Source organism: Anolis sagrei, chromosome 1 (assembly GCF_037176765.1).
Source record: "Anolis sagrei isolate rAnoSag1 chromosome 1, rAnoSag1.mat, whole genome shotgun sequence".
Lineage (NCBI taxonomy): Eukaryota > Metazoa > Chordata > Lepidosauria > Squamata > Dactyloidae > Anolis > Anolis sagrei.
In genome coordinates this window covers 195,270,917-195,295,404 of record NC_090021.1, presented here as the reverse complement: position 1 = coordinate 195,295,404, position 24,488 = coordinate 195,270,917, and the positions used below count along the sequence as shown (strand labels likewise).

At 40.0% G+C, this 24,488-nt stretch overlaps 2 protein-coding genes across 4 annotated transcripts in view; one reads left to right on the top strand and one right to left on the bottom strand.

Annotated features, from left to right (window-relative positions):
• Positions 1–24,488, bottom strand: part of ABCB11 (ATP binding cassette subfamily B member 11) — a 118,923-nt gene that overhangs the window by 75,743 nt on the left and 18,692 nt on the right. The window lies entirely within an intron of this gene.
• Positions 729–23,029, top strand: LOC132776652 (dehydrogenase/reductase SDR family member 9). Of its 3 annotated transcripts, none has more exons than XM_060778546.2 (6): positions 730–929; positions 7,410–7,542; positions 9,578–9,929; positions 13,770–14,028; positions 15,804–15,967; positions 18,557–23,029. In XM_060778546.2, the coding sequence occupies exons 2-6, from the start codon at positions 7,534–7,536 to the stop codon at positions 18,781–18,783; spliced, it is 1,011 nt and encodes a 336-aa protein (XP_060634529.2). In that variant the 5' UTR covers positions 730–929; positions 7,410–7,533; the 3' UTR covers positions 18,784–23,029. The 3 variants fall into 3 exon arrangements, with proteins under 3 accessions (XP_060634537.2, XP_060634529.2, XP_060634520.2); XM_060778537.2 differs by having other exon boundaries at positions 7,322–7,542; XM_060778554.2 differs by lacking the exon at positions 7,410–7,542 and having other exon boundaries at positions 729–929.

Sequence of the window (24,488 nt, the reverse complement as noted above, 5' to 3'; positions counted from 1 at the left end):
ATTATTATTATTATTATTATTATATTTTAAAATATTGTATGGAATTACTTTCAGGTTATAGGTATAAGGTGTATATGAAACATAAATGAACTTTGTGTTTAGACTTGGGTCCCATCTGTAAGGGTGCATGTACACTGTAGAATTAATGCAGCTTGACACCACTTTAACTGACATGGCTCAGTGCTTTGGAATCATGGGAGTTGTCTTTTTTCAAGGTCTTTCTCCTTCTCTACAAACTACAAACCCCAGGATTCCATCACATTGGTGTGACAGTTGTCCTTTGGGAGGCAGGCAAATATCTTTTTGCTTCAAGAGGTCTTTGGGAATGACCTGCTAAAAGGGCTTTCGTTAAGGTGCTGTTATCATCTGCATCAATTGTCACCGTTGTTTCAGTGAGCAGGTTCTTAAATTATTTAAGTCCTATTTATAGTTTAATTATAATTTAACTTCTGTGTTTCTCAATGATGGAGAATTTTAACTCTGCTCTTTTTCATTTTTTGAGTCCCAAGGCTGAAGAAAAAGTGTGACAGAAACAAATAACAAAAAAAAAAATCTAAAATAATTGTTTGGTTGGGTTTTAAAAAAACAACTTAGCGTGTTATGTATTAACAGCAAGGCTAAATACAACTCCTTGCCGCTGGGTGTTTCCTAGGGAAGGAAACACGTTTGACTCACTGCCTCCGCAAAGAACACACATGTGGAAATGCAACTCCCTCCAGTATTCTGACTCATTAATACGGACTAAACCTGCCATTTGTTTATGCCATGAGTCACACTCCATTCAGTCATAGCATAATTTAAAAAGGCTGCCCAGTAGAGGAATCATAGGTTAACATTTCTACCTCGAGGAAGGAGAGCGACAACCAAACAGAGGTCTAGACAAGCCATACTTTTAACAGCATCTTACCACAACAATCTTCTTCCATTGGGTAAGTGCTAATTCCAACTTTGATGTAACTTTTTGGTGTGGTGTCATGGTTAAAAGTGTACCTAACAGAACTAGCATGTAATATTTAATGTAATACATAAATAATATAAAGTACTGTGAAATGTATTTAACAGTTAGGTGCTGATTGGCTATCCATTCACAACAAATAGTAGAAAGGCAATATCGAAATATTTTAAAAATAATATTATTATTCATTTTTTTCAATGAGCCTTTCACACTATGGATTACTTCATTTAATATGGCAGAAACTTTACCAGTTTAAAATAACAATAACAATGGGTTGTTGTAGGTTTTTCCGGGCAATATGGCCATGTTCTAGAGGCATATTCTCCTGACGTTTCGCCTGCATCTATGGCAAGCATCCTCAGAGGTAGTGAGGTATTGTTGAAGGCTTTAATGGCCAGAATCACTGGGTTGTTGTAGGTTTTCGGGCTATATGGCCATGTTCTAGAAGCATTATCTCCTGACGTTTCACCTGCATCTATGGCAGGCATCCTCAAAGGTCCTCACAGGAGATAATGCTTCTAGAACATGACCATAGACCCCAAAAAACCTACAACAACCCAACAATAACAATATATACAGATTACAGGAAATTCATTTGTAACTTAGTGGTGAAAGAAGGAGTTTTCCTATACCATTGCATACCTTTATATCTAGACTATAGATTTGTCTTGTTGTCTATATTTCTTTTGAACTTCACTTTTAGGATTGTATGGCAGTTAGATGTTCAGCAGGTGGGGTGTTGTCCATTTGTAAATAAGTGGTGACAGAAAGTGCTTCGTATGTTGAATATGATAGTGTGTCTTTGATGGTGGCAGGAAGAAAAGGTTTGCTAGCAGATAGACTTTACCCACCAGGGACCCTTTCACACCTTGCAGCTATAGCACTGTGGTTCTACTCTAGCTGTTATGGCAACCGTTTATGGGATCCTGGGATTGGCAGATTGGGAAGGGAATTTTAAAATCGTCAACCTCTGACCAAACTCCCAATTCCAGAATTCCATTCAATGCAGCCATGGCCATTAAAGTGGAATCACACAATATGGAATTAATGAAGTTTGACACCACTTTAACTGCCATGTCTCAATGCTATGGAATCCCGGGATTTGTAGATCAGCAAGGTACCAATCTATACATCTGCCAAAGATAGTCTAGACCTCTCTTTGGGAGAAAAGGCTATAGACCTGCTGTTGCCATTGTTTGCTCCAAACTGCCCCTCTGCCCTTCATTCCTATCTGTTCTGCCTCCGCCTTCCAGTTTTAAGCTAAGGATCCACTGCAGTCACCTTGATTTGTGTGGCTGCACTTCCTGTTCTATCGGGTTAATTATGCACATGAACATGAAACCAAAGATTGGCTTGGGTCACCAGTAGTAACAGCAACTTTGGAAAGGAAGTGGTAGAGATGGTGGCTTGGTAGGATGTGACATTTGTTTTGCTGCTTAAGTGAACGTTTTTCCCCATATGAATTTTAAGTACTCATTTGCATTTTATCTTTTGATTTATGTTATTTTGTATTTTTATACAGCACTGAACATTTGCTTCTTTATATGTTGTAAGCTGCCCTGAGTCCCCCACTGGGGAGATAGGGCCGGATAGAAATAAAGTCTCATTCATTCATTCATTCGTTCGTTGTCTGAATCCTGCTCTGAAATCTCTTGAACTATTAAGTCAAGAGCCTACATCACATGCATTACTAAGTATTGTCTTCTAGTCTGACTTGCTAATCATTACTTTGGTAATAATCAACACCTCTCTTCACATCGTACAAACTCAGGTTTGTAATAATGCCTTCTACCTTATCAATAATTATAGACTGAGATCGTTCATCAGTGACTTGGTTATGAATGTGTAACTAAGTATCATCTCCTGACCAGACATCTAGACCTACCTTAATAGCAGTCATCTGTTATGAGCAATGACATTGAAACAGAGATCCTGGTTCTGATTGTCATAGGCCCCTTCCACACATTATCTGCTTTGAACAAGGATATATGGCAGTGTGGACTCAGATCACCCATTTCAAAGCAGATATTGTGGGTTATTCTGCCATGATATTCTGGGTTATATGGCTGTGTGGAAGGGCCCTAAGTGTCACTCTTTGGGGAAAATTTTGTCCCAAACACTAACAGAACAGAATTTCATTGTTTGGAGTGGCTCCCTGGAGTTTAAGATAGGATTCAGGGGACATTTATGATCATAGTAATAGTGCTTGGATAGTGAATAGGTGCCACTCTAGCAGGAAGGTAATGGCACTCCATACAGTCATGCCGGCCACATGACCTTGGAGGTATCTACAGAAAATGCCGGCTCTTCAGCTTAGAAATGGAGATGAGCATTAACCCCCAGAGTTGGATACGACTGGACTTAATGTCAGGAAAAGATCTTTACCTTTACCTAAGATTTCTGTATCCATGGGGGATACCATCCTACCAGGACCACAGTTACCTGAAACTGCAGATATGCCCGAATGTTATTACCTTAATTCTAATCCCAGGATACCTTCTGTTGGAGGACCTGGCAATTATTAGAGAGGTATTCTCTCTGGGAGTTTACTAGCTCCTCCAACCCAATTTTATGGTAGTTTCTGAGGGAAGCAACTATAAAATTGATTAAAGAATCTAATAAACTCCTAAAGAGAGTATTTTTCCCCTGGCATGGGTCAGTGAAATTAAAGTTATTGAGGTCTTATTCTACAACTCAATGTGGTACACTTACAGATTAAACATTCTTGGTTATGAATGTTTAACTGCATTACAGGATGTCAGGTCTGTAAAAATTGTAAAAGTTTCAATCAAATAAATGAATCATAGTGCAAGTTAAATATGCTTTATCTGAAATACTTGGAACCAGGACTGTTTGGATTTCGCATTTCAAAATTTTATAATAGCTACATATTATAATTCATTATATATGTACATAATGAGACATCTAGATCATGTGCCCCAAGTCTAAACAAAAACTTTTTTCACATACACTTTTACACCTAGCCTAAAGGTAATTTTTTACAATACTTTTAATATTTTTGTGCATGTAAAAGTGTGTGTACATTGAACTATCAGAAAGCTGTCACTCCCTCAGCTGCTCATGTGGATGGTTTTGGAGGATTTTGGTATTCCAAAAAAGGGACGCTCAACCTGAAATAGTAATTGTGTATAATATACAAATAGTGCCCCATATCATGGGCCAGCTAATGGGATTTAGGGCTCTGATGATGCTACTGGTCTGGTACAAAACAAGAGCCTCCACTGCCAAGCTCACTGAGCCAAAGAATGTGTGTCAGAAAGTGTCATGTATCATGTTCTGCAGTTGATGGTGGTTGGTGGTGGTAGGCCTGGCAGTTGGTGATGGAAGGGTTAATGTAAGTCTAAGTTCTAAAGGGCTGAGTAATCTGTAAGTAAGAGTTCATGGGTGAAAGCAATGAAGGGTGGAGGTATGCAAGAGATAGGTTGCAGCTGGGTGTTTCTAGATATAATGAGCTAGCCTTGGAACTGATTTCGGGAGAAAAGTATTTGTCTTATTTTGGTGGTAGATGCTGCTGGTTTTCCCCCAGTTTGGTGGATTTTCGGTATCCTGACCTGTCTCCTGTACTCTTGGAACCCTAAAACCTTGAATCTCTGGACTGGCTTTTGACTACGGTATAGACTCTTGATCCCTGGACTTTGCTTATTGAACTCTTGGCATTTGACCACTGAACTGGATCTTTTGACTATGGTGTTATCTTGAACGTGCAACAGTGTTTGCTGTCAGTTTTTGTTTTATATGGCAGACCCCTGGCAATGTTACAAATAGACAGAGCAAGTGTATATAAGCATGAAGGAAGTTGGGAGTCTGGGGAAGGAAAACATGACTTCTCTTTCCAGTTGTTTTACTGGTATCATTTGACAAATATCTTTAATTAAAAAGGCATCCTGGCTGGCCCAAGACAATTTGCTGCCTGAAGCAAATCCCTTTCCTCTGCACATATACACACCATGAACTGGTATATAGCATCCAAAATCAGCCAAGTCAGGATACCTGAGGCAAAAAGTATTTCCCTATCCAGGCATTCAAAAAGGCAGTAAGTGGTATTACAGAGGAAAGATTAGAGGGAATCAGTGCTTCTTTTAGATCATTGGTTATGAACCTGTGCGTCCCCAGATGTTTTGGCCTTCAACTCCCAGAAAGCCTAACAGCTGGTAAACTGACTGGGATTTCTGGGAGTTATAGGCCAAAACACATGGGGACCCACAGGTTGAGAACCACTGTTTTAGATTCTCTCAGGATATACTAAGCTTTCACCTTTCGCCACACTAAGAGAAGAGGATGGTTCCTTTTTTATTATCATAAGATTTAAACTACAATAACTCATACTGACCTGTGGATAAGTTGACCTGAGACAAGAGCATATATTTGACTAATGTTTAACAAAAGACACATCAAATAATAAATTGTAGCCCTTTCATGACCCTGAGATCCTACAGCCAGAAACAGCTGTCTTGTTCTGTAAATAACAGTTTCCAATAATAATAAAGCAGTGGGGTGTAAGACAGGAGTACAATCTAGAAGGCAGTATATTGACATTTAGTGGGAAAGATAAGAGAAAGCAGGAAGAAGACAGGCATGGGTACAATTGGCTGGGTGTGTTAAGTGTGCTGTGCTATGAAGCTACTTCCTTGAGTGACCTGGTACACAATGGTTTTGAATGCTTCTCTCCGTGGATACACAGGCATTCTGACATCACCTGGCCTGTCCTTATGACATCAGCACATCCTGTCTTGAGGTTCAGGCTTTTGAGTACTGGTGTGTACATAATTCCATCAGCAGTAAGATCGGCTTCACCCACCACCACCACCTGACTTGTCAAGCAACATGGGAGCTGCGCCAGCCACGGGTTAAATCCAACAATCGGTTCCTTATAATTATATGCATTGAAATACTTGCTGCCATTTTATCTTCATGACCAAAACAGCCCACTTCCCAAAGGACGTAGATTGTCTCCCAATCTACCTTTTTTCCTAGATCTAGACAACTTTGTGAAACAAACCGAGCATGGCATAAAAACTCTCAGCGGTGGGTTGAAAACCTAATTGTTGAAGTCTGCCAGATGATATTCTTAGTTTGAAAGTTAATTATCCAAGGGAAGAGAATTGACTTTAAAGAGAGAAAATAGAGATATTTTGTTTTGATTATTTGGACTTTTTAAACAGAGTTGAACCAAAGCTGATCCATTAATTTTGTAGTCTAAGAACAAAGCTGGAAAGACTCAGGTTACTTTTGTCATTGGTATAAAGTTCGGACATGTTTGCCCTTAGCAGATGCTTTTTTGTCTATTTTATGATTAAAACAATTTTTAATGTATTACAAACTTGTTTCTTTCTATGAGTATTTTTGATCATGATTATCCCTATTTTTTTGATGTTCCGGCAGCACAGTACTAGAAAATTAGAATACCTTCGTTATTGTCACATTGAATTCCAGATCTGTCTTTTGCAGATCCTGGCCTGCCTCATGCATCCCCTTTGGGAACAGATACCTGCTCAGGTGGCTGAAGTTGGCAATGGCATTGCTGCTCTCTGACTGGCAGAAAGAAGAACAGGGCTGTGACCCTGCGAGTGGTTCCCTCTCGGTCTTCCTTCTTCTCCTCTGCCGCTGCCATGTTCTTCCATCTCTGGCTCTTGCTGGTCTTGCTCTGGACCCAATGATGGGCCTCACCTGGAGCATGCAATTGTCAATGCTCTGGCCATTAATGTCCTCTCTCCACCTCTGTTTCTCAGTGCAGCTGCCATTTTGCCAAAGAGTGAAGGGGCTAGCTCGTAACTAGGATCTTGGGTCATTTCAATTTTTATAAAAACCAATAGGGGACAGTTCATATCTTGAAATACTCATAAGTTGGTGCCCTCATATATTGAGGTTTCACTGTTCAACAAGCAAATAATTCATCCAAGCAATGAATGATCCCCTTGGTGGACTTTTTCTTTGTATGAGTAAGCATGGTAGAACAAGCAATCTTATTTGTTATTTAATGTTTCTGGCTGTTTGTTTATTTATTTCAAAAATGATGCATTACTATTCAAGATTAGTTTCAGAATGGAATATAAAAGCTAGCTTTTAAAAATAACTAGAGTGTCTTTTTGCATCAAGAGGAACTCAAAACTTCAACAACATCTCCAGATGTCTCCAGATCCCCTTCTGTCTCCAGATGTTGTTGAACAACGTCCATCAGCTATAGACTACACAGCTAATAGAGATCATGGGAGTTATGGTCCAACAACATCTGTTGGCCACATGTTGCCCGCTTCAAAGTGTGGCAGTAAAAGTTGCAAAAATCTTTCACATTTCTACAAACTTACAAAAATTAACTGTAGTGTTATGTAATTCTTGCACCATTAGGTTAAAGAAGTTCACCAGCCTGTGTGAAAATAGAGGAAGTTAAAACCACTGCCTCTACCTGTTATCTTCTTCATTGTTACGTGTGCAGCTTCCTGCTTTTAAAATGGGCCCTTCAATAGAAAAGGAACTAAAGTAAGAAGACCGGCAAACAGCATTTTGTTCCAGGTAGATCTCATAAGAGAGGCATCGCTGAGTCTAAATCGCATCCCAGGATGACCGCAGTGAGTGTCAAATATTTTGCAATCAGTTTGCGTCCAGCTGTCCCCCTGGGTCCAGCCCTACCATTAGACAATTGTTGTGGTATGTTGGGGGAGGGCAGGAAATTGTTATTTAAGATATTCCTATTATTGGGGGGGGGGGGGTTTACTGCTACAGAAGGAGGGGAAATGTCTGTGGGATGTTTTGCATCAGGTGCCTGAAGAACTTGGCAAGCCTGATTGAGGATGCAAGGCAGCTCAGATGCAACTAAAATCTCAATACAACAACAACAACAACAACAACACCAATTTAACTAATTGTCTTACTGAAGCTACAACCAAATTAAAAATAACAAAAAACTGACTAAAGCAGCTCAGAACATGCACTGGACTAGATATGGCCCTTGTGATCTCTTCTAACACTATGATTCTATGTTAAGTCCATTTTTCAACGGCCACTCAGTTGCCAAAAGCCTGCCTGAATAAAAAGGATGAAAATGGATGAAAGGAAGAATGCAGGTTCACTAATTGGTTGGGGAGAGGCATGTAGCCGGGGAGGGGGGGGGGCTTGAGGGGCTTGCCCCCCCCCCCTCCGAAATTCTCATGGTGGTTCGCAAAAAGGCGTTACTGGTGCATTATTTAAACTGTTATGTTTATTCATATCATGATCTGATCACCATACTCAATATATCCCATATGCATGCGGGTATTGGGATAACAATACAAAAGGGTTGCTAGGGTAGACCCTCTTTCACTCAGACTCAGCCCCACCCCCAAAACAAGCTAAGCCCCCCCCCCCCCCCAAAAAAACACCCAAAATCCTGGCTATGGGCCTGGTTGGGGAGTTTCACATCCCAAGGGCAGTTCTGAAAAAGACAATCTCTTATCCTCATCAGAATATGGCTGTGACTCTGGGTGCATCTACACCAGTGGTTCTCAACTGTGGGTCCCCAGATGTTTTGGCCTACAAATCCCAGAAATCCCAGCCAGTTTACCAGATTTCAGGATTTCTGGGAGTTGAAGGCCAAAACATCCGGGGACCCACAGGTTGAGAACCTCTGCTCTATACCTTGATCGGCCTTGCGACTAACCAGGAGCACCTCTGTCTTGTCTGTAGAATCAATGCTTTTGGATACCACTTGAACTGTCATCTTTCAATGCAATGGGATCATGGCAGTCATGCTTTGACAAGGTCTTTTGTCTTCTTGTGCCTCACCGAACTGCAGCACCCAGGATTCTATAGCATTGAGTCATGGCAGTTAAAGTGGTATTAAGCTGCATTAATTTTACTGTGGGGATGTACTCTTCCTGCCTGAGAAGTTGTGTCATTCAAAGTAAGAGAATGGTTGTGAAGTCATTTCCTCATAACTAAAACCAGGTCTGGCTCTAAAATTAGGCAGAGTGAGACAGTTACTTCAAGAGAACGGCAGTAGGTTGTTGGAGCTTTTGGTGTCATGTAATCTTTTTTGTGCCTCCTACCCCATAATACACTTCAAGGTATGAGGACCCTCTCTGGCATCAGGGTTGGGGCAATGTGCAACAGCTATTCTGGTCCTCTTTTGTACATAGAATGGAAAGTGGAGCACTTTGTGACTAACCTCAGAGAACCAAACGCCTTGGGTCTTCCACAGCTGAAATATCTTACACTGTGGTGAACACAGAATGGCTCCTTGATTCCTTTGCTCACTGAGGGCACACCTACACAGCAGAATTAATGCACTTTGTCCCTATGCTAACTGCCAAGCTCAGTGCTATGGAATCATAGAAACTAGGGTTTTACAAAGTCTTTAGTCTTCTCTGCCAAAGAGTGCAATGCCTTACCAAATTACAACTTCCAGGATTCCATAGTGTTGAGTCATGGCAGTTAAAGTGATGTCAAGCTGCATTAATTTTGCAGTGTAGATGTATTTATTGTCATTCTTGAAGGCCTGTATAGGAAGCTGTAATTAACTTCTACAGCTAGTCCCATGTTTTTCCCCCTTTTGTATATTCAGCATCACTGGAGAGAGAAAAAACCATGCTTTTAATGCTATTTTTGTGTTTTTCCTGTTTATTTCAGATATTAAATAATGTCAATAATCATAGCTTGGGAATGTTGTATTACGTGCTGCTATGGGTGGTCATCTGCTTTTTCTGGTGGAAATGGAAAGCAGGGGAAACATTAAATAAGTTGCAACTTGAAGGGAAGTATGTCTTCATCACCGGCTGTGACTCTGGTTTTGGAAAGCTGGCGGCAAGGGCTTTGGACACGAAAGGGTTTCATGTTATTGCCGCCTGCCTGACAGAAAAGGGAGAAGAAGAACTAAAAGCAAGTGCCTCTGAGAAACTCCAAACCATGCTGCTGAATGTAACAGATGCAGAAAACGTTAAACTGGTAGCAGAAAAGGTTAAGACAGAAGTAGGAGAAAAGGGTAAGTGACAGAAGGCCTTGAATTACCCCTAAATCTAGTAAATACAGAGTTGCAAAGCCATATCTTGAAGGCTTCTGTGCCATTAAGAGATGTGCGGTCTCCATGCCAAGAGACAGATGAGATGTAATACTTTAAGGCTAAAGAGAAAGATGCTTCACTCCATAGATATTTTTTGCAGTTATCCAAATATAACAATTTAAATTACTTTTAAAGTATGGAAAGCCCATTTACTTTTAAACGAGCATTATCACAGTAACTATATACATTTTGCACCCGAGCTGTAACTGTAACTAATTACTTTAAAAAATAAATTTCATTTACCACAATCTGTAATTCAGGCAACTAGGAATCACTTCTGAGTTATATTTAACTACATGCTTAAACGTCTAAACTAGAAGTCAAGGAAGAACAGTATAATGATAAAACCCAAGAGACTACCTTAAAAAGAGAGAGATCAAGGAGCCTGTGTGTAAGGCCAGTGCATTTGATTTCATTCATATCAGAGTAATCTGCTACTTCAAGTTTATCCAAGGTATTATATTATATTATTCCTCCCTTTCTTTGCTTTTCTCTTGATCTTCAGAGAAAGGAAACATCAAGGAGATGACAAAATGGTGTGATACAGTCTGAGGCTACAAGCTCTAAGCAAACCTATAGGGAGTGAGACCCATTAGACACAGGAGGGAATATTTTGGAGTAGGCATGCCTATCATTGCAATAAGGCTGATTGAAAAGTGAGAGTTCAGGGTCAATAACAAAACATATCAACAATTAGATACAGGGTCCTAGCGTTGCAACTAAGGTTTCAAATCTTTGCTTGTTTTAGGAATGCACTATCTCAATTTTGTTATTGATGCCTGACTTTCACTTTTCAACCATGCGATTTTAATCTCAACTTTATGTTTTTAATAATACCTGTTTTTATGGGAAGTTTCTGACTTCTGTTAGCTATTTTGGATTTCAATAAAAGGAAGGGTATAAATAATCAGGAGATGGAGGAATTGCTTGCCACTAAAACAATTCCTTGCACAAAAACTCCCAGGTTTCAGGGTACAGTCCCAAATGATGAAAAATCTCTTACTGGTTAGGCATTTTCTCAATGGGTTGCCTTTCTATTTCAAATTATCCTTTATTGTCAAGGTTGAGAAAATCTAAGAACATTCTTCGCATCCCTAGTTGTAACTGAGTATTTCTACCTCCTAACCATTCCCCTCAGAGCCTTGATTGAGAGGACCAATGTCCACTCTGGACCTAAAGGTGTGACTCTGTAAGATGGGTGACGCTGAAAGATGTAAACCTCAAATGAATTGTCCAGCACCTTCAGATTTTGGTGTCCTCGGGTTTCTCCCAAACATTGATATAACTGATAGTCCCTACAAATATGCATTCTCCTCTCCATGGAAACAGCTCTTTTACAAATCCTCCAATGTATCCAACCATAACTCTATATCATAGGGACTGGGATGGGGAGTGAAACATGTTCTTCTACTCCACCCCTTTTGTGCCGGTGTAACCAGATTGGGATAACTGTTGACAGTTTGCTCATAGACAGCAGGTTGCCTGACCAGTTCACCTGCCATATGTCAGCCTGTCTCCTCAGCGTGAGTAAGATGATGACAGGCCCATTTACTTTGAGCCATCAGCTGCTGTCATTCAGCAGCAAATGCTGTAAGTAAAATGACTATAGTCCCCAAGGCTCTTATTTTCTTCTTATGCAGGTTTCACCTATCTTACAACACTATTACTCCACTTTAACTGTCATGACAACATTGTATGAAATGCTGGAAGGGGCATATAGCATTCTCAGCCAGAGAAGTCTTGGGCCTCACTGAACTACAAACTCCAGATATTGCCATGGCAGTGGAATAATCATGCTATGACAGTGTAGTCTGATAGGGTCCCTAGACACAGTTTACTTGGAAATAAAGCTCTCTGAATGCAGGATAATTGCTCGGAACTCAGAGTGTGGAATTATGAATAATTTTGGTAGTCTTGTAGTGTGTAGAAACACTTATTCCACTGGAGTTGTCATGGTGCTGTGTGTTTCTTTGCCCTCATAATATATCATGGTAGCTGCTGTTGGAAATTGAGAAATGTCCAGTATATTTGATACCGAATCAGGGATAGGAATCCTGCTGTCTTTCAGATACCAGCAGCAGCTACTGGTGAGGAGAGCCGGAAGCTGCAGCTCAACATCATCTGAAAGGCTGCATGTTTCTCCTTTTCCCCATGCTATCTGTTATGGGGTGGGAAAGAAATAAGCACAGAAGTGCCATTTAGGGTTCCCATTGTGTACCAATCCTAACATTTCGTTAGTGGGACTGGGACTGAGAAGACAGTCTCTCCCTAGGATCTCAGGGCCTGTTCAGGTTGGTACCAAGAGATACAATCTGCCAGATAGCCTGGACCTGAGCCATAAAGAGCTTTCCAAGGTGCTGAACCCTAATTTCTCACCCCACTTCGCAGAATATGTTCAGCACTGTGGATAGCTCCTTTAGAATTCAGAATATAGTCGAGTACAACCATTCATTCCACTAAAAAGAAAACCATGAAGTCATCACTGATTGCCAGAAAATGGACACACAACCCTCCAGCTCCCCAAAATTAAATTGCTCAACTTTTGCTTTTTCTAGGAAATGAGCCCAGAGGTCATTGTCTCATCCTGCAGTCTCAGGTGCCTTTTAACTGCTTGAGAGCAGGAATGATTATTTTCCTCATTTCAAAACCTTTTAGTTAAATTAATTCACATTCTGCTGTTGAATTTGATTTTTCATTTGTATTTCAAATAATTGCCACAGTGTTATAATATTTTGTAGTCTGTTTAAAGGTACAAAGGGGCCTTATGCTAAGATGAAATGCAGGATACAGATTAAATTGTAGCTTTACTCATGAATAGTGAGCAATTACTCTGAAAGAGCCATTGCCAGCTAATTGCCATATTTAGAGCGCTCACATCACCTTGTAGTACAATGCATTCCATCAGCTGCAATTCCAACGCATTGAGCAGCAGGTTGTCAAATGATTAAACGTCAAGTGATTCTATCAGCTCTCATGCACACAGAGGGAGGAAACTGATTTTTTGAAGGGCACTCAATTCCAAACCCCTACCTAATGCAGAGTTTGAAGTGTGGGGTGCAATTATAACAGCATAAGTTAGGAAAAAATGCTTTTGCGGGCAACAATTTCCATTAAAAAATCTTGCTGGCCACTGGCTCTGTCTGCCTAGCAATCATGGCAAATAAACACCCAACCTCTGCTTTAAGTATCATATATAGTCGAGTATAATCTGATATTTCTTAGGAAATATGGCACTGCTTGACATTTTGGTCTCTTTTTGACATTTTCTCTTTCAGTTCAGACAATAACTGTTTCTTAAAGTTATATCTACTGATTCTACTACTGCCTCCTGGATCAACAAAAACCAATTCTGCCCCATCCTTTGCATACTGGCTCTTCTAATAGTTGAAATCCAGTGTCATGCCTCCCTTTTCATTTTTTCTTTTCAGCCATTCCTGGAAGGATTTTATTCCCAGTCCCCTCATTCTCCCAATCACAGTTTGCTGTATATAGTCCAGTTTGTCAACATCCTTCCTCAGTTCCTCTCAAAGCAAGTGCTCAGAGTGATTATGAATTGCTCATCAACCAGTATTTCTCAGTTATGGCTGTTTTGATCTTCCTGTTTTGGGTTGTTCTTGTTATCATGTTCTCTTCATTGCTAAAATAATTCTAATTTCAAATTTTAAAATGGAATTTGTCCCCAAGGATGAGCTTTGTTTCCACTGAAAACAACTGATCTTTTTTTAAAAAACAAACAAACAAACAAGCTTTATTTCTTTGCAGGTTTGTGGGGCCTGATCAATAATGCAGGAATCATGGGACCATCAGCGCCCACTGACTGGTTGAAGATTGAGCACTACAAAGCACCAATTGAAGTTAATTTAATCGGTCTCATAAATGTTACACTACACTTCCTTCCACTGGTGAAGAAAGCCAAGGGAAGAATAATAAATGTAACCAGTGTTGGTGGTGTTGTAGCAATATGTTCAGGTGGTTATTGCCCATCCAAATTCGGGGCAGAAGCATTCACTGACAGCTTAAGGTAAAATGATGAATTTGTTTGATTGTATTCATAAGGATTATTCCAATTTGAGTATGAGAACAGTCTATGCACAAGAACCAATGGGATGCAGTATAATCGTTTCTTTAGTACAGATTCTATAGCTCTCCAGCATTCATAGTTTATCTATACAAACTCACAACAGTTTGATACTGTTTTAACTGTCATGGTTCAAGGTTCAATCCTGAGAAATACTGCAATTTGCCAGTATTAATAGAGTCATTTGGCTCAACAACAGTGGCTCATATAGATCCTTAAACAAATAACAAATGAAAAATGTTTATCTTACAGGCAGATATTGTCTCTTCAGCAGAGGGAGTATAGGTGTGCTTATATAATAATAAATGGAGCCCCCGGTGGCACAGTGGGTTAAAGCCCTGTGCCGGCAGGTTCGAATCCGGGGAGGGGTGGATGAGCTCCCTCTAATCAGCTCCAGATCCTCATGCAGGGACATGAGGGAAGCCTCCCACAAGAATGATAAAAACATCAAATCATCCGGGCGTCTCCTGGGCAACATCCTTGCAGACGGCCAATTCTCTCATACCAGAAGCGACTTGCAGTTTCTCAAGTCGCTCCTGACACGATAAAAACAAACAAACAAATAAATAATAAAACTTTATTTGTATTCTGCCCTATCTCCCCAAGGGACTCAGGGGACAACATACAACAGCAAGCATTCAATGCCTATGTAAAGCAAGCAAACACTGCAATAAAATCCCCCAAAAACCCCAGATATGTAAATAACATTGAAACCTAACCTCAACATCAGTAAATTAAACCTAACATCAATAAATTAAACTATACATAGTCAGAGAAAATTATATCCAAAATTATAAACTCTAAACAAAAGTGTTTTGTTGTAACTGCATATGTATTTGTTTATGTATTTCAAAAGCGTTTCTTAATGACACAGCATTCTCTAGATTGCCTTTGCCTACTTTGCTTATGTTGCAAGACTTTGTTTTTGAGTTTACAAGAAATCAATAATAGGGAGGGGACACAAGAGAGGCCAGTACTTGTTGAAATATGCTATTCCAGCCAATATTATTCCTTCTCTCCTGAATCAGTCCAAAAGTGGCATGTCTTCCAACAACACAATCAAATTTTGAGTGACTGTGCTAAACATATGAACTGTGCACATTGGAAGGGACTATTAAGGGACTATTTCATTCCCATAAATGAAAGCAACATGATCTGGTTGCACAGAAAGTCTGCTTGTCTATGACTCCATGTGAATATATATATACTCAGGGTTTTTTTTATCTTGCTATTTCTCCAAAGAGCCTGGAGCAAAATGCATAGTCCTCTCCCATTTGATCCCCATACTTTATGAGCATTGCTGGTGGAAGCTTCTATCTCAGTAGAAATATAAGTCCATGCTGGGTTTTACTCCACGCTTTCAAGGAACTATCTACGGTATTGAACCTATTTGGGGGCTGTGTCAGCACTTCGCACAGTTCTATTAATTACTGGATTAAAACCCAAAGTGGATTCACAATCCCTCTGATACAGAAGCTAGCAGCTCTCTCTGGTTATGTGGTTAGGCTCATTAATAGTGACTAGCATCAAAGATCACCTTCCATGTCTGAATGGAAATTTGAATCCAGATCCTCTTATTCCAAGTCCAGCACTTCAAAGTTCTGCATTTTACTAGTGTTTTGCATTGAGTGGGCAAAATTGTAGCTGTGGTTTCTGTTTTAAAATCTATACAAAATGGATTGTTGAAATATTGAATTTACATTTTAACTGTTTTTCAGGCATGACATGAAGCCCTTTGGAGTTAAGGTGTCTTGCATTGAGCCTGGCCTGTTCAATACAGGGCTCTCTGACAGGGTCAGAGTCGTAAAAGAAAAGCGAGCCATTTGGAATACTCTCTCTTCTGATATCCAAAAGCAGTATGGAGAAAGTTATTTGAGGGATGGTACGGCATGCTTTGATTTGTTCAGTATTGGTGGGTTGGTTTATTTCACATAGTGGTAGATAGATCATCATTACAGCCAGAGGAGTCTAGAATGGTCAGAAAGAGTGATGCCATGGAAGTTGGCCCAAGCTCAGCTCAAAAATGAGCTTTCAGTTTCCTGAAAGAGAACCTAAAAAGAAGTGGACATTGATTTAGGATCCCAGAAATAATTCATTAACATTAATTTGCTGTCTCGAATTCAGCGACATCTGTTTTTGTAAACAATATAATATTAATACATTAGTACTGGCATTAATGTCATTAGACCAAACTTTAGATTGATGTCTTCATGCCAATCTGTATGCCAGCTGGAATCAATATATTTATTCATATTAGTATCTGGGCCAATAAAAGTTCCCTACTTCTTTTCTTCCCATCCCTGCTAGTCCTCAAACTGCCCTTTCCATTTTTCCCTTAGTGGTGCTGGGCAACCACTAGAGAGACGGAAGATGCTTCAAAAATCTCACAGTATTGTATAGTCCAGTGGGAAAAAAAATCAACTCTTATGTCCCATCTCTCATCAGGATAATATAGAGAAAGCCAAAGGAAGGAGGAGATACAGTATTACCACTTATCTGTGAGCCATATGTTCCTAAACAGGAAACAATGGATAAGAGCAAATCGTATTGAAAAAACTATTTCCACCATAAATTACCATAAACTCTTAAAGAGTATATATCTTGGTGAATGTGGGAAAGTGAAACCACAGATACCAGTCCCTGTACAGATACCAGAGGTTGTACACCACTCGGCTGTTACACCAGCTCCAGTGGCTGCCGATTAGCTTCCGAGCACAATTCAAACTGCTGGTGTTAACCTATAAAGCCCTAAACAACTCCGGTCCTGTTTACCTCTCCGAACGTATTCTCCCCTATGAACCATCAAGATTATTAAGATCATCTGGAGAGGCCCTGCTCTCGATCCCACCGGTCTCGCAGGCGCGTCTGGTGGGGACGAGGGACAGGGCCTTCTCGGTAGTGGCCCCTCGACTCTGGAACTCTCTCCCACTGGAGATCAGAACCGCCCCTTCTATCCTGACATTCAGGAAACAGCTGAAGACGTGTCTATGGAGACAGGCATTCGACGAGTGAGCCAGATATGGATGGAGGATGATGAACAACGAGTGACGACTGACCATTGTAGTTATTGAATATAATTGTTGTTTTAATGTTTTATTGTAAAATGAATTATTATGTTTTTATGAACTGTATGTGATATTATGGTTGGAAACCGGCCTGAGTCCCTCAAGAGAGGTGAGAAGGTTGGTATATAAAACTTTTAAATAAATAAATATAAATAAATAAATACTGTACTGCTACTTCCATATAGTATAAATGATCTTTGTATACATAATCTTTTCACAGTCCACATTGATTTTTCTCAACCCTACTCCTACACACCAATAGAAATTATGAGGAAAGGTATAAGTTAATTTGCCAGGTTGTGATAGTCAAGGTTGGAATAAGATGTTTGGGATCCCTGACTCAGTTCTTCAAATGGGATCTCATTTGCGCATGTATGTTAACTATTCCATGAGTAGCAACCTGAAAATTAGATATTAAAATAAATGACAACTCAAAAATCTTTGTGTATGAACCCATTTTCAAGTCTGCAACTACATTGAGACTAACAGCTTGATAATAACAATAACAGTAACAATAATAATAACTTTTCTCAAAGGGATTAGGGGCAGATTACATATGGAACAATGTGCCTAAAACAACACATAAAACAAAAAATTAAGCTTAAAACAGCACCCAATAACTTATTGTGAGAACTGTAGTAAAACATGGCCAACTGTAAACAGGAACAAGGGAACAGGACGGAGCAAGTTGTAGCTAATGAACTATGGCATGGGATGAAAGTGCAGTGCTGTGGCATTACTTGTGGACCACTGGGGCTAGGCAATCTCAAAGGCTTGTCCAAACATCCAAGTCTTGAGCCCATGTTGTTTTACTCAAGTTGCTCATAATAGAAGAATTCCAGATTCAGGATGTCTCTGAAGTAAACAAAAATAGAACTCAAGCTTCATCTTTTCCCATTAGCGTTGTCACCAAGCCTATGAGGGGCCTGGAGATATTGTACAACCAAACTATTGCTAATCCAACCCTGCTAGTGCCATTGTTTTTACGCAACAAGCTTTATAATGTCACCATTTTCATTATCCTTTAAAATTAGGAGTAAATATTCAATAATCCAATAGATAATGAATGTAATGTAATAAATTGGATTAATTTAACAGATGTTGAATGAAGAGAATTGAGTTATCTTATTATTAATTATTATTATTAAACTTTATTTGTACCCCGTTACCATCTCCCCAAGGAACTCGGTGCGGCTTACATGCGGCCGAGCCCACAATACAACAATAAAACAATAGCAACAGTAATACAACAGTAAATAAAGCTCATGAACAGAAAATAGCAATAAACATTAACAATAACACAGTGATGTTTAAAAACCTATGGCAGGGCCAAATGTACTAGTTAAAAATTTAAAAAATAATGCTTATGGCATCTCTTTAATTCTCTCCAATCCTTCCTTCCACAGATGCAGTGAAGAAAGAACAGCTGGTTAAGATGTGTGAGAATGCAGATCCTACTCTGGTTGTGAACTGTATGGAACATGCTTTAATGAGTAAACATCCACATGCACGATATACTGTAGGCACGGATGCAAAGTGGCTTTGGCTCCCTCTCTCACTCATGCCAACCTTTGTGCAGGATTATGTACTCATGAAGAACAAAGTTAAGCTAGTTGATCCAAATGCAGGCTAAAATCCCTTTGTTTGTTTTCATCAAGTATCAACTGGTTGCCTCAAGATAAGAACTGGACATATCTTGGCTGCTCCTGTTTGTCTAGCCACAACCTATAAGCACCCATTTGTGCCTTAGATGCTGTGCATATTTAAACAATGAAGATAAAATACACCAGTGTTCACAGGTGAGCAAGTATCCAGTGGTCTTGGCAATAATCTTTTATTGGGTCTTGTTTGTATTAATATTACTTCTCCTAGGGACTTTGTACCAAGGGTAAATGTGGATGTATGCATACACTAACATTTGTCACCTTGGATATATCTTAGTCAGTTAATTCATATTGATTGAATGCTATCAGAAGTCTGTCAGACCACAGTCGGGCATTTTAAATAATGCAACATTAATGAAGCGGCAAGCCAGTAATTGTAAATAGTGCTCCCAGCTAGAAGAAAACGGTCTATGGAAGCCATACCCCATGGCAAATATGACTGACCAAGAATTCATTGACACTGTAGAATTAATTTTGACACTACTTTAACTGTCATGGCTCAATGCTACGGAACCCTAGAGTTTTTAGTTTGGCGAAGCACTAGCACTCTATAAAACTACAACTCCCATGATTCCATAGTATTTGACCATGGCAGTTAGTACTGTCAAACTCATCAATGGCATCCCGATTCCTAGGCACTTAGACCTTTTGGTTACCAACATCCTGGTAATGAATGCCTCTGGTCACATGCAAACCAATCAAAGAAATAATCTACCAATAATGTTTTCACAAAGATACATGGTCTACCATTTTTCTGCTGAAGACAATGATCCCTCGTGTATTTGGAACCATAGAATCTGATTAGTTAGAACCAACTAGAAAAGACTAATCGAATCAGCAGGTGAATGGTCAGTCAACACATAGGAACCTGTTCTAGTGGGGACTAAGAATAGGATTTCAGTTTATGGGAGATCATTGCCCAGTGGAAGAGCACTTACTTTGCAAGCAATTCATTAAGTATCCATTTAAAAACCTCAGACCAGGAGTGTCAAACTCATTTTCATATAGGGCCACATCAGCCTTATAGTGGTCTTCAAAAGGCTTTGAATCCGTGGATATAGAATCCATGGATAAACAAAGCCAACTATAATTATTTTACATTGTGGTTGGTGCTCTTTACTTTTTACCCAGTTTGGTTCTCCAGATGTTATTGAATGACATAACTCCTATCACTTTTTATCATCTGCCATTTGGCCTGGGGATAATGGGAATTGAAATACAACAGCACTTGTGGGGCTGAGGTTGGACAAAGGCTAAAGGACATTATAAAGTCAGACATCATATCCACAAGCTTTGCGTCTAAATCCATACTCCTTCATCCTGACTAAACAGAACAAATTGTAGCTTTCCAGATGTTACTGTATCACAACTCCCTTCAGTCTAGTCATGATGTCTAATGATGAGGAATACAGGAGTTGTAATCCAGCATCCAGAGAGCCACATAAAATGACATGGCAGGCCTTGTGTTTGACGCATGTATTTCAGATGATGTCTTCTTGGGACCCTGAAGAGCCACTGCTAGTCAGAGCAAGCAGCCTTGGGCTATAGTAGGCATGGGCAAACTTCGGCCCTCCAGGTCTTTTGGACTTCAACTCCCACAATTCCTAACAGCTTACCGGCTGTTAGGAATTGTGGGAGTTGAAGTCCAAAAGACCTGGAGGGCTAAAATTTGCCCATGCCTGGGCTATACAGACAGTTACTTTCAGAAGCCCTTGGTAGGTGGCTCTATTGGGAAGGGTGAAGTCCAAAGCTCTCTGGAAGAAGAGGAAATGGATAGTGACCCTGTGTGTGACCCCTGCTGGATATCTTTGTTTCTGCATCTCCTGTGGACATCATCTGAAAGACAAGGGCTCCCACTTTCACAAGGATGTGCTTGACTTCATGGCATGTTGGACCATGATTCATAAATAGGCAGTCAGTTGACAGTATGTGGTGGGTCAGTTGACCAGCAACTGACATAACAGCAACCACATTTACTGTGCAATAACACAAAGGGCATCTGGACAAAAGAGTGGCATGGAACAGCAATATGTAGGATGAACTTTGTCATCATGCAGTCATATCACAATAAGAAGGACAAAATGCCTTTTTGCCCTGATTATCATTTTCTACCTGACTCTTACCTCTGCTGGTTCACCAGAAGGCATTTTAAAAAGAAAAGAAAAAACAATAGAAGAGATAAGGATTCTGGTGCAAGATAACCAGGCATTCTCAGTTCCTCAAGTCTTCAATCTAACTTTCAATAAAACAAGAAACAAAGCATTCTAGGTGCTGAACTATAATTTACAAGCCAGTTTCTCCTGGCAAATAACATTTAGTAGATGCCTGACCTCAAAAAATACAACTTTAAAGGGCTACATTTCACCAGCTGTGGGACAATGTTCAAGATTGTGTGGGATTTCTGAAGGTTTTTCCAGAGAAGGCAGTAGAGAGGAGGTTTTGAGGGAGGAGGTTTCTCCAACCTCTAATTCCAGGCAAGATCTGGGAATGCCACCAGAAAGGAACATTTACTGGTCCCCATTGCTATTGTCTCTGGTAGCACTCCTCAAAATATCCGTTGCATTTTTTCATGCATAAACCATGCATTGTGTGTTAGAAATGATAACTGTATTGTATTTTAATATGATCTCCTTCTGTGGTGGAGACCAGTGCATCACAAGCTATCTGAAGTGAGGAACTCATAACTTTATTTCCTCATTGTGTCAGGGAGCAGCACCATATTTATTCCATTTGGCTGCTTTTATTTTTCTTTCCTGGAAACACTCCAGGTCGATGGCTTGTGGAGTGGCATTTTGAACTGCACAGATAGAAATGATAAACTGCTCAGTAGAAGCCCAGCCATGTTTCTCCCCAGGAAGTGATATTTTGCTACCTGCTATCTTACATTTCAATGAACTGAAGGGCATTCACAAACCAAATACTTGCAGGTTGACATGCTAATATGCTTGAAAACACCAGGAACTTATAGGTAATGCAGCATTGTTGCTATTGTGTTGGAAAGGGGCATGTTAATCCTGTTAATATTTCTACCTCCATTCAGGCCTGGCAAAGGCTCAGAATCTGTATTTGTCTTTTGTTCCCTTTTGATCAGGGCTTTACAGTTGACAGGCTGTTTAGGCCTGACTGATCCTTTTTTATTTTCCTTCCTGGGTTTAGAGATGGAAGGATTTTGACTGTTGTTTGAATGAGTATGTTTTGTTTTGGTTTATTTTTGTTGTATTTATAGCTTTCTATCAATTTGAATAAAAAGTTGTGTACATCTGTAAGTATGCATATACATATACAGTGTACAGGGAAAGGAGGGGTGTTTATTTGTTTTTTACTTAAATGTGATTTCTCCTCCAATGTGTCCATACCATAAATATTAATAGGGGGAGGGATGGAAATGGGTATCTAGGCAAGCCAGCTGGCTGGCATCTTAAAGAGAATTATACATGTCACTGTTTCAGTATAAAAAGTGAGACAGGAGGAAGGAAGTAATCTTGAGATACGCTGGTTCTAGTATAGGTTTCTGTGGACTGAATCCTTTGCCTTCTGGTCACCATAAGTTGGAAATGAATGACTTGAAGGCACAGAAAAACAATTAGATAATCTTGAATTGAGGCATTCATGGTTTCCCTCATTCATTTAGTATGAGAAGGAAGGAAGACCATACCAGTATTTAAAACTTGCACGTTGATTCATTGTCATGATGCATGCCAGTCATCCTTGAAAAGTCTTTCTAAAAGAAGCTGCTTTGGGAATTGGACTTCAAACATCTGTCGTGGTCATGGAGATTCCAGACAACACATAATACAAGAAATTAGTAACAGTGCCTCCTAGTTTTTTATTTCCTAAAAGCATTAATTGGAGGGAAGGATGTTGTATGTTCCCCTTATATAGCTAGCAGCAGTCCTCGGAGAAGGAAATGTGCACCTGGGAAATCAGCAAGTGGGGTGGGTGTATGCGCTTTAAATCCCTTTACACAGTCTACAGTATCAATCTATCTTCCCTCTGATCCCATTTTTTAGGATGGGGAAGGAATATGGAGATCTATGCACACTTTCCCCAAGTTTTAATGTATCACTTGACATTATTATACATATAGCTATACATTTCTATAATTATTGTTGTTGTTGTTACTGTTACTATTACTGTTATTGTTATTATTTCTAATACCCAGTGTCTATGTTTGTAGTTTGTATTTCTGTTGAATAAACATCTTGTTTGACTAAATATTTTAAAATTTTGCCTGGGCTCATTCTGGAAATATTGACCTAAAACACAGATTGGATAGGAATTTTTAAAGAGATTGGAATGGAGTTTGCAGCAGATCTCATTCGAGTTCACAAGCTAAGCATCACTGGGCCTGGTTAGTCCTTGAATTGAAAACAACCACCAAGGAATATCAAAGATCTTCAAGTGAACCTAGAAGAAGTTCTTGGAGTTCATGCCACAGTTGCCAATATTGAATTAGGTGGACTAAGAGTCTGACTCAAAATAAGATAGCTTCTTATGTTGCTGTCCTTGGCAACATAAGAATCCCCTTTGATCTTAAAATATGGGCTCCTGTTTTTGAGCAAAGTTTAAGGAAGTTAGATAACCCAATACAAAGTGCATGTGCATGTATGGATGTGTGCACATGGGTGTGTGGGTGGGTGTATTCTTCCACCAGTTATGACATTGTTCTGGTATATGTTAGTCACCACCCTCATTTAAATTGCTGTCAGATGGTGACTATGGTTTCATTGAATTGCACAAAGCTGTGGGCGTCATCCAGTTGAAGACTAGTAGGTCACTTCAGGACTAACTAGAGTGAAAATAGTATTGATCCTACCAGAATCAAATTGTTCTTGCAGTTTCTTCATATTTTCCTCTATGCCAGTTGAATGGCTGTGTTTATAAATACTTAATCCCAAACAACTGTGGGATTAACCCAAAATCTGCCTTTCATGAACAGGAAATCCTTTCCAAATTTGTGAGTTTTCTGATCCAATAGAAGGGCCCTGCTGGTGCCATGGAACTAACAAGGTTGCCCTCAAAACTATTATGGAAAGTTGGGGACATCCTCCCACCCTATCCCAGGAATGGTGGTGAAAGTGTGTAACTGGAGGCTGTTTTGAAAGGATGTCGGTGAATATCACCTTCTCCCTTTTCCTCTGACAAGAGACCCTCTAAGGATCTCATACAAGGAGTTCCAAAAGCCAGAGGACAGCGGGGGAAACAGTGGAGCAGCATTCCACTTCATCCCCTTACCATCGTGGGCTGCCATCCCATGACATTTCCCCGCTGTCCCCGGCTTCTTATCTGTGTGCTACTGGCACGCTGCTGGCACGGAGCCCCACTAGAAATAGCTCTGCGTCATTTGATGGGGTCCAGTGGTCTCTATTCCAGCAGAATGCTGGCAGTGCACAGAGACGGGAAAAACCACCCATCTGATGAGGTCCTAAGTGAATGGAACTCTGCTCAGAAACTGCTCTCATTGCTACCAGAAAAGAAGCAGGATTTAACCCTGTAACCAAAATGTACATACATTTCCCAAAGCTTTGGACACCCAGCTAGCCATGGCAGCACCAGAGTCCGATTTTTTTCTCCTATTACTGGGTTTAAATCAGTAGGAAGAGAGGAAGGGGCTTAAGACGTATGGGAGGAATGAGTTTTTCTTTGGCTAGTTTCTATTAAAATACAAGCAAAA